The sequence below is a fragment of the Hyperoodon ampullatus genome (genome assembly GCF_949752795.1).
Source record: "Hyperoodon ampullatus genome assembly, chromosome: 13".
NCBI classification, from domain to species: domain Eukaryota; kingdom Metazoa; phylum Chordata; class Mammalia; order Artiodactyla; family Ziphiidae; genus Hyperoodon; species Hyperoodon ampullatus.
The window spans coordinates 49407165-49422715 of record NC_136926.1 but is presented as its reverse complement, the minus strand read 5'-3'; the positions used below and the strand labels follow the sequence as shown (position 1 = coordinate 49422715).

Genomic DNA, 15551 nt, shown 5'->3' with positions numbered 1-15551 from the left:
TACCCACATACCTGAGTACCCTGAACCTGGCCAGAAGATGGTTACCAACAAACTGAAGAGAGAGCAGAGCCCAAACACAAGCCTTATGCAGCACCTAAAACAGGACTTAACTTTTTAAAAAACTGTTCATAAAAATCATCTGAATTTCAGGCAGAATTATCTATTTGATTCTGCATAAGGCATCTCGGGAGGTGTAGGATAAATAGTCCTTAATTGTCCTGAAAGAGCTAGGACTTATTCTTAGGAATTATGCACTTGTAGCTTTTAGAAAACCTGGCTTAACAAAATGTCATAATTTTTATTCCTCTGAGAACAAATCAACTATAAAAAGAAGTCCCCATGTCAGCATATCAACAGTTTTGCATTTGAATTATGTTGTCAAGTTCAAAACAATGAAGTGAAACTTAAAATCATTTAGGCGTGTGGCAATTAAGAGCACAAGCAATGAAATGAGGAGATAAGGAGAAAAACACCACCTAGAAAAAAAAATTAAATAATACCACCCCAGTTAAATGCCTATTTCTCCCCAAAGATCTTAACCTGCATAGGATACTTAGAAAGACTCACATACAATGTAATATTATATCCATTTCTGCTCCTATTCCTGCACTGAAATATTTATAGAGTGCTCAGTATTTCTGGAGTAAATTATACCTAGATCTCAATAAAGCTGAAATCACCTAAATTACCTTTTTTGTTCAATTATTTGGAAGGATGGAGAAAGGAAGCTTGACAGAATAAAAAGTTGTATTAAGAAATGGCCATTTCACAGCTATTATTGCATACCTTAGTGAATATTGATGCCTTGAGGGTTATACGCAGTCACCACAGCTATTTTTACCAAAGCCTTCAAATAAAATCCAAATCAATTTATGTTATGTGACTCTACACATTATATTTGGACACGAAACATAAGCCAAGTATTCTATTGGTTTATATGTTAGGAACAACATATGAAAACACGTATGAGGAGTATGTAAAAACAGAAGCACAGTACAGTGTTAAGCATATTGTTATGAATACCTTCTAAGTTGAATCAGATACTCAAAATTCTAGAAAAATTCTATGGTATGCCACGAACTCTGGAAATGTAAAGTTCCGAATTCTTTTTTAAAAAAATAAAGTTCCAAATTCTGAATCACTGTTGTAGACTGAATTTTTGTGTCTCCCCCACCCCAAATCTTATGTTGAAGCCCTAGTGTGGCTATATTAGGAGATGGGATCTCTAAGGAAGGTATTAAGGTTGAAAGAGGTCCTAAGGATGGAGGCTTGATCTGATAGGTGCAGTATCCTCACAAAAAGAGACACTGAAGAGCTTTCTCTCTCTCTCTGCACATAAACACCCAGGAAAGCCCATGCGAGGACACAGTGAGAAGGTGCTGTCTGCAAGCCAGGAAGAGAGGCCACAGCAGAAACCTATCCTGCCGGACACTGACCTAGGATTTCTAGCCTCCAGAACTAGAGAGAAACGTGAGAACATACACTTCTGGTGTTTAAGCCGCCCAGTGTATGATGATTTGTTATGGCAGCCTGAGCAGACTAACCAATCGCTGTTATTAGCACTTCAACCTGGGAACCAAGAGGAGTCCTGTTGCAAATTTCATACATTAGTTTGAGGCATTCTACCTGAAAAGTGCTCCCTCCCCATTCGGCAGTCCTTTTATGGAACAAAGTGAAAACTGCCAGCTGAGCGCGCAACACACACACACACACACACACATACACAAAACACAGTTCCATGAATGACTCGTGGGCTCTACTTCTACTTTCCATATTATGAAAAGATTATGGGGGAGAGTTCACAGCAAAAGGCAAGTACAGTTGACCCCTGAGCAACATGGGAGTTAATTTGCATATAACTTATTGTCAGCCTTTCATATTTGTGGTTCCTCCATGTCTGCGGATTCATCCAACCACAGACTGTGTAGTACTGTAGGATTTACTATTGAAAAATATTCGTGTATAAGTGGACCCACAAATTTCAAAATCCCAAGTTGTTCAAGGGTCAGCTGTAGTCAACTGTGGCCCCAACATCAGATGCTTGACTACAAAGGCTTTCAAGTTGCCCAAGTCCAGGTTGATTAGGGTTGTGCTGAGGGGCTGAAATCTGACCTTGTAGGGTAATATTTCACACAATTATTTTCTAACTCAGAGAATGCTTTCACAGTAATATATCACCTTATCATCCCCTGAAGAATTACCTCAATCACTATGTCACTATAAAAAAAAGTAACTTTAAGTTTAAAAAAAGTTTAATTATGATACATCAGTTGCTTTTTAAACAATTAGTGATACCCATGTATAAGTTATGAATACTTATTTTATCAGTTTTATACCATTTAATTTAAAACTAATTAATTATGCACAAACAAAGCATATAATACTAACAAACAACATTTTAAGTGACATATTTTGGGAAGAACCAAATGTATATAAAAATGACCAGATTAGAAATTCAAAATCTCATCTAAATGTAAGGTATAATGTATGCATTCACCATTAACATCATAAACCCTACATAATCAGAATATCATGCATTTATTCAGATACCATGTGATTAGGAAAAAAGTATCATGCTTGATTTCCTCTAATTATATCCAAACATACAACTGACAATAGCTTTTGATTCATAGCTTACTAGGCACAATATATTCTCTGGGATATTTTGGACTATCAGTTAAAAAATGCTACTATAAATGGGGTAGTGTTTGTTTGAGAAAAAAATAGATTTAAAAAACGGGAGACCAGGTTTAAAGAGACCAGATAAGAAGATACTGCATTAATCTAGTTGAAAATTTTTAAGTGCAAAGAATAAATGGCAAAGAGTAGGGATACAGAGAAAGATGTAGTTGGGATACAGAGAAAGATGTAGTTAGGACACAGAACTAACACTACACAAGAGCCAACTGGTCATGGGGGTGGGGGGGGATGGGAGAAGCGAGTTAGGAATGACCCTGATTGAGATTTCTAATCTGAGTAATGACAAGTAAAAGTTTATGTCAACTAAGAGATAAATTATTCTAAAGGCTTGCTTACACACACTCATGTATACACACCTAATATACACACATAAGTACATGCAGACTTGCTTACACACACTCATGTATACACACCTAATATACACACATAAATACATGCAGATTCCCCTATGATTCTGGTAAACAACACCATTGTTTCATTCATCCTTCTCTAAGGATGAATCCCTCACACCATTTACACAATGAGAAAATTAGACGTTGGCAAATGGCAAGGATGACACCATGAGTTAACACTGTAATTCTAAAATGCCCCAACACAAACAAACGAGACCACCGTTTCAGTATGAAAGAAGCGATGCCAACATGGAGTCTGGAGATAAGAATTGATTTTGCAGTTGAAATTATTTGTGTTTCTTTCTTATCTTTAGACAAAACATTTCAGCAGCCAGAAAGAATCATCTCCTAAAGTGCTAATTAGAAACGTAAATCTCACCGAGAGAAATGCCAAGAAATTTTATTGTTTGTCACTATACATGGTAATGGAATTTTCTGACATTTTATCCCCCTAGAAAAATCTTTAATAAACCACAGTACAAAGTGGAGATCCTAATTTCAGCATATCATGACAGAGACTGCAAAACAGAAATCATGAAAGACCTTAAGACAAGTAGCTTAAAACAAATTTATTCTACGAATTACAGGGGGAATAAAAAGTTCTCATTGATACCGGCATAATTACAAAATCTTGGGTTGTCAAGTGCATGCTCCACATTGCAAAATCAAAAATATGTCAATGAATAATACCAAGCACGAGAGAGATTGTTTATAAGTCTTTTCAAATGTCCCTACTGTGATATGTAATTATAGGTTGCTGCTCTATAAATGGTAAATGAAATCTAACATATATTATTTTTAAAGTAAGGCATCTATAGTATTGTAAAAGTGTACCTTATAAATATTGCCCTGCCCCCAACCCAACAGAGGGTTTTTTAATTGCTCTGTGATTTTTTGGCCTTTATTTCGTGACTGCCTCACCTCCATTAGAAAGCAATTTACCTATTATCAAGTAATATGACAACTATATCACAGTTCTTGCTACATTAATAACAGGTATCCTGTGATAATAATGCCTGGCACATAAGAAATTATCCCCACTGATAAATGGCTGCTCTGCTCTTGCTAGGTAAGTGTTACAGACCTCACTCCTTGACCTTGCTGCCCCGGGTGTGTCACTAAAACAGAGTGCATATTTCTTTGAAAGCATCACTTTAAAAATTACATGAGCAGAGAAAAACATATCCTCAGGCATCAAAACTCCCTCAGTCCTCTTTGTAAAGGAACTATAACTTCTGAATAAGCAAACCAAAAACAGAAAGGCAGAATTAGGACAACCCCCAGAGTCCTTCTCCTTTGCTATGGACATATGTTTAATTACTGCAGACAAGGCTATAGTCTACAGTAGCACCCTCTCTCCCTGAGGAAGTGGGAATGTTTAGCCAAGCAGTCCAAACAGGCATATCAAATATCCATCCATAAAAGCCGCAGTCTGGAATATGCACATTTCTATCCTCTCTATGCAAGCAACACGGTTCTTTGATTGATTATAAGATTCTGATCATCTGAAAAGCATTCTAAATAGCAGTGTCTTATCAGTCGTTGACAACTCATAAACACAAAGTAACAGAAGCCTGGAAATACTCAGAATCAGTAAAGCAAGTACAATATAGATGGACCAGAATAAAATTATATTGACAAATATCTTCTATCTTATTATACAGAAGGGAATTAAAACTTACCAAATATATTTTTATTAAAACAATTTCTAGGAAATCATGCCATGCTCATATTATTAATTTTTTCCCAACAAAAACCATATGTCCTTCTGACAATTTATTTTATCTATATACCTTTTTGTAAACCACACAGAGAGTACTTATTTCAGTCTGGCTTTTCCAAATAGAGTTTAATCATATACTATACATTTCATCAATAACTTGAAGAAGATACACAGAACATGATATAAAAAGCTGTCCTCGTTTTATCCTGTCTACATGAAAATTATGCAATTTAAAGTGTCACTGGAAAAGAGGAAAAGGTACCATAAAATGTCAAGAATTTCATCTCAGTCAAATAAATTAACAATATCACATATACTGAACACATTCAAATACTCATATCAGCTTTGCCAAAATTATTGGTTTATTTTTTATTGTAAGGTAAAAGTTTAAGCCAGAGGCACCTACAGTGTATGAAAACAGGCAACAGCACAATAACCTTCCTCAAGTTCACAGCTAATCTGCCAGAGGCTATCGGCATGCATCTATTTAATGGAATTCCCACAAAGTTGGTAGATTCCTTTTGATTAAAACAAACAATTAAAAATAGGATGAAAAATACAACTTGTAATGTTAAAAAGAAGCTTCTAACTCTAAATGCAAGACAAAATCATCACTAAGGACCAGCAAGTTAACATCTTGAGGAAGATTATTTACTCAACAAATATTTACTGAGCATCTTCTGAGTGCCAGGAGTGTTGGGTACCCTGCCCTTAAGGAGCTCACAGACCAGCGGGAAGACAAACAAGGACAAATGTACAGTCCAGTGAGGTCAGTGTTAAAGGAGATCTGCCTGACACACAGAATGAAGGGCCACCAACCCCCCCGCAACCCAGTATCTGAAACAAATGGTGTTATTTTAAAACAAATGGCATTGGAATGATGATGGATAAGGGGCCAATCTTCTCTTTTCCAGAAATGCCAGGCGCAGTGGCGGACTGTTTGGGGGAGGGCCACTAACGTGACCTCTCGTTCATAGAGACCACTGGAAGGTTATGGACACATCAGTAACTTTCACAGTCACTCCCCTACAGTTAATCAGGCATATCTGAAAGCCTGCACATCTTGAAAAACACATCATTAATAAACATCTAGAAATGAAACAGCTATGTTTGACCTTATGATGATGGACTTTCTAAATGTAACTTTACTTAAGAAAAATAGATACAGTTACACTTAATTTACTCAGCTACCATAAATACTTGGAAAACATTTAAGAATTTGGAAGGTAGCAAAAGAGTACATTAAGTAGGCAAAATAAATGTCAGAATCTGCTCCCTAAAGCAATATACACAACAGGTAGGAAAGCTGAAACTCACTCAGAATCTACATACTACTTTTATTTTTTTACTTATTTTTTTATTGGGGTACAGTTATGTTACAATGTTGTGTTAGTTTCTACTGTACAGCGAAGTGGAATTCCCTGTGCTATACAGCAGGTTCTTATTAGTTATCTATTTTATACATACTAGTGTATATACGTCAATCCCAATCTCCCAATTTATCCCACCCTCCCACTATTTTCATTTTAGAGATGAGTCTAATAAGCAAACTAGACAACAAGGGGAGAGTAGTCACAGATATACCAGCCACAAGTAACTGTCACAACTGACAGGAGGGAGAATTCAAAGAAACAGAAAGAAATGAGAACATAAAATGCATATTCTGGAGCCCTTTGCACAGAGCTGATTTTACAGAGTAGAACTTAAAATAGAACTATGGTCTCTTTCTTTGCCTGGTCCCTTTCCTATTCAACTTGTGAATTCCTTGCAGGTACTTTCAATAGTCCTATACGGGTTCATCAGTACTTGTAACAACAAATTTTTTTTTTTTTATTCACAGAAGGACACAATAATGGGGGAGGGGATGAAGAGGGAGGGTTGTATTTAGAGGAATAGGGTATGTTTTCCTTTTCAATGTTCTTACTCTTTAAAGAAGCTGCTTTGTGTTTTGTTTGTTAACATATACTTAGAGCCCTTTAATATACCATTCTGGGAAGACCAGCATCTTGAAAAAAATACGAAAAATGTTGTTACAATGATAAGTGTAATTAAGATGCTGTTCATGGCCATGGTACAGGGGTTTTATATCTCAAGGTACATAATAGCTGATAGTGGCCTAGTCACTCCTCTGGAGAAGAATATCATGATGAACAAATTTCAAATGTCTGCTTATAGGAGAAGCTTTTTATGCCTGCATTCTCAGGTTCCTCTGGCTCAGAGCCCACATCTGACAGGAGCTGAGATCTCTAGATTTTTACCCCATTTTTTTTCTTTTGGCTGTAGCACAAACATGTCCAGTGCTTTCTAAATGGCATAAATATTTTCAGGGTTTCTGACAGGCAGTAAGGGGAAAATTAATTTCCAGGTGTCCCCATTTTGTTCCCTAACTCCTCACACTGACGTCTGGCTTAGAAGCAAGGATCCCCTTGAATAGCGCTTAGGCTCTGTCAGCAACTTCCCTCCGCAGTGTTACCTCCACGTTGTGGAGGAACAATTATTGCAAACAGGGTAGTTACATTAGCTCAGGCTCTTTCTTCAGAACAGGCAGAAAAAGCCTCCAAAACAGAGATGAAAAATTGAGCCTAGGTATCCTCTACCCCACTAAATTGTGATGTTCATGGATTAAACTTGCAAGAGATGCATTTTAAACAGCTAGAAGCTGATGTGATTCACATGTTACAGTAATGGGAGTTACAGGTAATACCAATTTTTTAGGAAAAGTTGGCCTCGGGAGGACATTGATTTCTCTCAGCAGGTTCTATCTCAAGATCAGATTCAAAAGGTAACTCAGCAGATTTAATTTTCACCAAGCTGAGACCACTGCCTTCTCAATGGCTTACAGGTAGACAACTTCATACAATTAAAAAAATTCACTCTATGTAACAAGGATGAGTAGATACACATGTGACAGCCCTATGGTTATTTACCCTGTAACAAACTTTTTTTCCTCCTTGAGTAATATCATTTATATGACCCTAAACTGCTGGATAAAGCCAAAACTGTAAAATTCATCACTAAATAAAAATAATCCTCATAAATAAAATATAGTATATCCATACAATAAAATATTATTTGGCAACAAAAAGAAATGAAGTACTGATTCATGCTACCACATGGATGGACCTTGAAAACATGATGCTAAATGAAAGAAGCCAGTCACAAAAGGCTACATAGCGTATAACTCCAATTATATGAAATGTCCAGAATAGGCAAAACCACAGACATAAAAAGTACATTACTGGTTGCCAGGGGCTGGAGGGAATAGGGAATTGGGAGTGACTGCTAAGGGGTATGGGGTTCCATCTCAGGGTGATGAAAATGTTCTAAAATTAGATAGCAGTAATGACTGCACAGCTTTGTGAATATACTGAAAACCAACGAATTGTACATTTTCAAAGGGCAAATTTTATGGTATATGACTATCTCAAAAAAACTGTTATTTTTTAAAGACTCAATAATTGATTAATGATGCTCCAAGTAGAGTAATTCTAAATATGAGGACTAAATTTTCAACCATATTCGTTGGCACTTTGAATTTTATCAGAGTGAGCTCATCTTATATCTTGGGATCTATCTATTAAGACTGTAAAAAAGTTTCTCTTTCACTACTCACTTTCAGAAACGAAAGTCTCCTCTTACAAGAAAGAGAAAGATGAGTAACTCCAATTAGAGGCTAATTCACACAGTGCTGCTCTTTGTTCATGAAGTACACTCTGTATCAATCTGTCTAATTTATTAAACAAACAGGTAGTTCCAAGGAAATCTTGGGTCACCCAAATATTTGGTAGTCACAAAAGAATCTGCAGGTAGTTACTTAATTCACAATCATCTACAACATCAAAATCTAGATACCCCTATTACTTTGCAATCAGTAGCAATTATTAATCAATGGAAACAAGAAATGTAAATATGAATACTGACCTTGTTTCTTTTAACCCTTCTTTCTGAATGACTTCCAATATCTGCTTTGCTGTCATTGGTGAGTTGGGGTGTTTTTCTAGTGCCTAAAAAAATAAAAATAAACATAAGATTCCTAGATTACTGCATAGAAACATACAAGATGAAAATGTGTGTGAATCATGCAATGTTTCCTTAAAATTTTAAAAAGGCTGTTATGCCAAAATTAGGTTCCATCACACAGATCAGGTGTCCAAAGTGAGAACATAATTTTTTTTCTGGACATCTATGGCAATTTCTGCAACATATAGGGGTCATTCTGCAAAAATGTCACAAACACATACACACCAAAAAAAGAAATGTGAAACCTAAAAACACCAAGTTAATAAATGTATATAATTTCCTTCATTAAAAATTGCTGACATTTTATGGTTAAAGTCATGTTTTCAGGCTGTTAAAATGTTTCTTAAATTTCTAAGACCTTGGAAACATGAGCCTGAATACCACCAAGAGCAGAGAACAAAGTGCTGGTCAGAAATAACCTCACTGGATTCATATTTTGATCAACTTCTCTTATATTAATAAAATAAATAAAAACCCTTCATGGCCAAAATGGAAAAAAAGCATACAGAAACCCAAGTATCTCATTACAGTGTTTTTTCCAGTTCAGCTCAGTTTCCTTTCTTTTGCCTTTTCCAATTCATTTCAAGTAAATCCCTTCCTCTTCCCATTCAGCCCATCTCAGCTTTATGAACTGAGTCCTATTCTCTTTCTCTCCCATTCTGTCCTACTTATTTTTGAGTGGAAGTGAACTTTTTTAAACAAAGTATGGGGAATATATGGGACATAGTTAATTATTTCCACAGGCATTAGACCATCAGCCCTGGAAAGCAAGACCCTTTTATTTACCCAGGGACTTTACATGTAGTGAAATCCGTAAACAACGGTGCCCACACTGCTCACCAGCAAGGTCTACAGGACCACCTCTGGGTACAAGAAACAAGTGCACACACATCTTCACAATGACTTCCTCCAAGGGTAGATGACACCTACTTAAATTTTCTGTACAGGAGCTTCTGCACAAGTCATGGCCCCATGCAACTTAATAATTCTAGAGTCCTAATTTATGATTATTATGACTATTAGACCAGAATTCTCATAATTATTAAGAATTAACAGGGTCACTCTAAAAACTAAAAATTAAAAAGGCTTCCAAATACGTTCAAAAGAGCTCTGTGATCTCTTCTACGATCAATGGCTAAATTTCAGCTAGGTCACTAGCAAAGGTCCTGCTCCTCAAGGCTCTCCAGTGAGTTACATACACAGCCTGCCCTACCTCACCATTAGGGCCACTTTCCTGTTCTCCCCTTTCTAGTTCCCAGGAAATTTCCCCATTTTTCCTAGTCTGGATCAGTCTCTTAGTTGCAGTTGGTAATTCTTTAAAGAATAGCGAAATATGAGCTACGCTGGAAAGAGAGTGTAGCGACAAGTATGTCAGTAGGAAAGAAGGAAAACTGTCCTCACAGAGAACGCTTTAGAGAGCTGAACGGTCAAGGGGGGAAGACACATAGGCATAGCTGTATAGGAAGAGGACTAAAGTGTAAAAATATCGGTTAAAAAAAAGGCAAGAAGGAAACTGCATAATAGAGCTGTAAAGGGGAAAAGATTAGGTCACAAAGAAAGGCAGGAAAGATACAGACATGAAAATGAAATAGCCGACAGAATTTTTAAAATAAGAAGAACTGTAAGTAGAACAGTGCATACTTATGAATTACTGAGAGGAGATGCTGTGGTCACATGGACTATATACAGGGTGGGTATCACCCCAAATGATAGGCAACGCTGGGGACACTAATGGTCTCTCACAGAAGATATGGGCAGAAGGTCAACAGACACAGACATACACAAGTAAGCAAGCAAGGAAGAGGGAAACTGGCGGGGAGAGGCACGGGATGGCAGAAAGAGGGGGACAGAGGAGAAGGGAGAGAAAGGAGGAAAATTGAGCTGAACTGGGAATGTCCAAAAGGCAAACTGATTAAATCTAGAAAGGGCCGAAGAGGAAACTCCAGTGTACTGGGTAACGTTTTAATGGAAAGTTGGGCACACTCGAAAGTGGGGTTACTCACTGTGGAGGATTCCCTGTTTCTCTTCCTGAGTACAGGCCCCTCAGCACACCTGGGCAGCTCCTCCCAGCAATTGAGAGAATTTGGATAGCCCTGTCCCCTTCTCTATGACATCACATCCTACTCTACAAAGGAAGTAAAAGTGCCAAGAATTACATCGTGAAGTGGATGAGAGGCAGGAAGGAAATGATGAAGCCACACAAACACCAGAAGCCACCCTCAGTTCCTGCAAGACAGAGAAAGGGGACAGAGAAGAAGAGGGTCCTGGATGTGAACAAGCTTCACTGAACTAGCTGTGGGAACATTTAGAGAACAAAAGATAGAGAGATTACTTTCACAGAACAAAACATGGATAGCATCAAAATAATATGACACATGGCAGAGACATGGATCAGACTCGCAGGCAGCCATACTCCAACAGGACAGTGGGAAGAAGCCACAGTCAGAGTGAAACTACAGCCCCAAATGTTAAACTGAGGAACTGCCCACGCCCCAACGATTGATGTCTTGGCTATGAGGTGTTAACGGTTTCATACGTCCTGCAAAATCATACTCCCTGGATTATCTTTCTTGACATTTTCAAATACAACCAGTATTTGAATATGTCTTCCTGGTTATGTAACACTTATTTTGAATTTAACGTGTTCTTCCAATTGTTTTCCACCTTGTACCTACCTCTTTAGAAACAAGGGTCAAGGATGCAATAGAGCAGGGAAGGGAGTAGGGTTATCCACAATTTTTAAGGTCATGTATCATAATAAGCTTTTTCTAGAAAGAGGGTCAATTAATATTTCGGATAATCAAAACAGGTTCAAACTGACTTGGTCAATAATGATACAATTGTAACAAAATAGGAAATCCAATTTCAAAGTCTGCCATGGATAATAATTATTTATTAATAAAATCATCTTGTTTTCTGGTTGTAAGAACTGGAAAAATGCAAACTCATACCTATATTATAGAAAACAAAATGCACTCATAAGCTTACAACCAAGAATATTAACCCCTGCTAATATTTGTGTTTTCCTTCTAGGTTTTTTCTATTCATACATACTTTTAAAATATAATTATAATTATATAAAGTACATGTATGCATAGTTAGCTGTCTTGCTTTTCTTCATGTAATTTAAATTCTTCAAAATGGGCATCATAATTAACACTTAACTGAAGATAGGCATTTACGTTGTTTTAAAACTTCATTAATAAAAATAAATTTCCAAAGAATATATTGAATGTAAAGTTCTTAGAATATTATTGGGTCAAAAGGATGTGAGCTCTATCATGTCTCTTGATACACTGTCAACTGTGTCCAGAAATATTTTAACAATTTATACTCTCACCAAGCAGAAATGAATCTGCCTCTCTCTCCACAAATATGCCAGTATTAAATCTTATCTTTTTAGCAATATTTGCAAACCTAGTAGGACAAAGAAGTTGCAATTCATTGTTACTCTAATTATATTTTTGTAAATACTAAGGAGAACAAAAACTTTATTTCAAATGAATATCATATGGGATATGACATGGGATATTTCTGTCTTTCTCATTAATGTGTAAAAAGCTATTTATATAGTAAGACATATTCACTGTTGTGCATGTTAATAACAGATTTTTATTCCTTTTGTTGGTTATTTTTTGGATATTTAGGGAGATACATAAAGTTTTCTATTTTCACATGAACTACTCCTCAGACTTTTCTATTGTGACTTCCCCTGCTCTCATATTTAGAAGTTCCTTTTATCCAAAGAGCATGTAAATATCTGCAAATGTTTCTTGCCGGTATTTTATGTTTTCATTTTTTAATTCATCTGGAATGTATCTTTTTGTACCCAGGTGAAGAACTAACTTAAGCTCTCACCTCCTATTAATGTTAAGTCAAGATTCCCCAACATAATTTGTTTCATAAGCCGGTCATGGTTAGTGAGGCATCCTCTGGCATACATTAATATTAGGGCAATGAAAACTCTTTTGGATGTGAAACCAATATATAAATGTGGGAACCCAGTATATAAAATGCATAAAAGCAGAGCTGCTGCTGAGGTAGAGATGAGAGGGCTCAGAGCCCCCAGAACTTACTTCCTCTAATGGCTGAAGGCACTTCTGGGAATTTTCAGGGCCTCTGAAATAAACTGCAAACCACTATCCTTGGGGCTCATCCAGGGGTCCTGCTATGCTCCCTTGATTTTCAATCAATTCCTGTGCCAGCACCACCCTGTTTAAATTGCTGTAATATTACAATACACTTCACTATCTGGATAGGACACAGCTCTCATTACTCCTTCTTAAATTTTTCATTGTTCACTTCTTTATATTTCCAGATGAAATTTAGATAGGAATTAAACGAGACATCTAATTAAATTTTTAGGAAATGTACACACATTGTTCCATGTGTTAAAGTTTTCTTTTATAAGCTGTAATAAGCTTTTTATTAAGTGTTTTATATTTTGGGTTGCAACTATGAATACACTTTTTTTATAAATTATCCTCACATTTTATCGCTAATACATACAAAAGCCATTGAACTGTGATAATTATTATCTATATGAACAGCTAATTGAATTCATAATAGTTCTAATAGTATAGAAGTACAGGATCATATTTTCCACAAATACCGTGAATTGTTTCTCCTTTCTAATAGCTCTATGTTTTCTTTCTCCTACATTATTTACTTTGGCTAAAAAAGTGATCTTTTTTAGTCCCTTTCAAAAAATTTTTTGCTGAAAATGGAAATGCTTTATAATTTATTTCCTCAAAAACAGGCTCTTAAAACTGCTGTTTCCCTAAGAAAATCTGTAGCTAGAATTATTAGAGCTCGCACTGCCAAGAAAAGGCTGTAATCAGAAACCATTGGCCAGATATCACTGTCTCTTCTATACAAATCAGAGTCTGTCACAGTGTTCAATCTTTACAGAAAATGCCCTTTCTTTCTTTGTGAAACAAATTGTTCCGCCGTGTTAGAGCTATATTTGTGACTCCACTTGACTCTGTCTCCCTGAGTTGTGTCTTATATATCTCTCATGCTTCGTTCTCACGCACTAAAGGCCTCACAATTCTCAACTATCTTCTTTCTTCCGCATTTTTACTCCCAACAGGTTGCAAATTCAGCACTGCTCTCCCAAAAGTGGAATTTCCATGGCTAAGGACACAAAGCACACACACAATCAGTGGCCTCCCTAGCAATGGATTCGCTTGTACATTTCAGAGGATATGAACACATGTGCAGAACTGGCAAACACACCACTGGATGTCATCTTCTTTACTAATGTGACTAACTATATCAGAGCCTATCTCAAAGACATTTAGATTCATAGAACTTTGAGGCAAGACAGACTCTTGTCCCAGAAACCTCTTCTCCCAGACTTCTACATGCCCCAGTAGGAGGAGAAAAAGAAACCTGCAGACAAGGATAGCAACATAGTTAAGAGAAGGAAAGAGATATTTGCTAAATCACTGAGGACACAGGCCATGCTAAGAATGTATTTTTCTGTTTTAGGTTCATCCTTTCAGCATTTTTCTGGTCCAGGAATACTATGTATCAAACATTTTAGAGCTTACTCAAGCTGACTCAGAAAAGTCATTTCCAGTATCCCTAAGATAAACACATTAGACAAGTGTTCATCTAATGGTTGAAGTCTTGGTCCTTCAGGCCCTGAAGAAAATTTTCTGAGCTTACTTACTTGACTGCAAAATAAAAAGATTTCTACAACTTAAAATCACATCAATGATACATGTTTAGCTCTTTCTCTAACATTAAAGTGTCTTCCCTTAATCCATATTGGCAGTTCATTAAAATGTTTAGCTACTTAAGGTCTCATGTATTAGGTAAACGATTTGGAGGTTATAACAATAAACCATTATATAGCTCTCTACAATTACAGAGTGTTTACACACAACATATATTATTTCATTTGCTTATGTACAACATATATATATATATATATATACATATGTATGTATATATATATATATATTTTTTTGACCTTGACAACAACTCAGTGAGATGCATATAAGAGGCAGGGTTAACCTCCTCTGAGATGCACTAAGTTGAAATAATTGGTCCAAGGTCATAAAGCTACCAAGTGGAAGGACAGGACTTGTACACATTATGATATTGATGATGACAATGTTTAAATACAATAAAAGCAGTTAATACGTATTAGACAACTCTTCCGTGCTAAGTCTCCAGAGGTTTTGCTTGTATTACAATAGACCCCTGGATTCATATATTTAACATTCCCTATTTCCACTGTTCTTGAGATACCTCAAAGGTCCATGTCATTTTGATGAGACATGAATTTGAATGGCTGGTAGTATTCAGATGAGAAAATGAAATACATAGAAAGTAACAGCACCTTGCCCACCACCTAATATCTGTACCTCAATTAGGTTGCTGTCTGCTCCTAACATATGTGGTTACTAGTTAAGGGTTTAAGGGTGATGTTTACAATTTTTCTATTCTACTTGCATGCATTTTATGGGGAAATCACATGCTATAGTAATATATGTGAATGTGTGACTTAAAAGATTTTTGTTATAATAGCCTTGAGAATCAGGCCTATTTCACCCAGAAAAAAGAGATGTCCAAGAAGATAGAGTGCCTCTGAGACCTGGCACCTAGGAAGTGATGGGTCTAGCCAACACTGAAGTCTGCTCCTTTTACTAAGTTAAGTTACTTATTGTCTTGAGCACAAGGCTTTTACAGAAACTGCGGGCCTA

At 36.5% G+C, this 15551-nt stretch overlaps 1 protein-coding gene across 2 annotated transcripts in view; it reads right to left on the bottom strand.

Moving 5' to 3' along the window:
- ASXL3 (ASXL transcriptional regulator 3) overlaps positions 1 to 15551 on the bottom strand; it is a gene marked incomplete at both ends in the record, with an annotated part of 167875 nt that overhangs the window by 127742 nt on the left and 24582 nt on the right. The window contains one exon of one of the 2 annotated variants that reach the window (XM_079717245.1): positions 8733 to 8819. In XM_079717245.1, the coding sequence (XP_079573371.1) occupies positions 8733 to 8819 (87 nt within the window). The remainder of the gene's footprint in view (positions 1 to 8732; positions 8820 to 15551) is intronic. The other variant, XM_079717246.1, reaches the window with a different exon arrangement.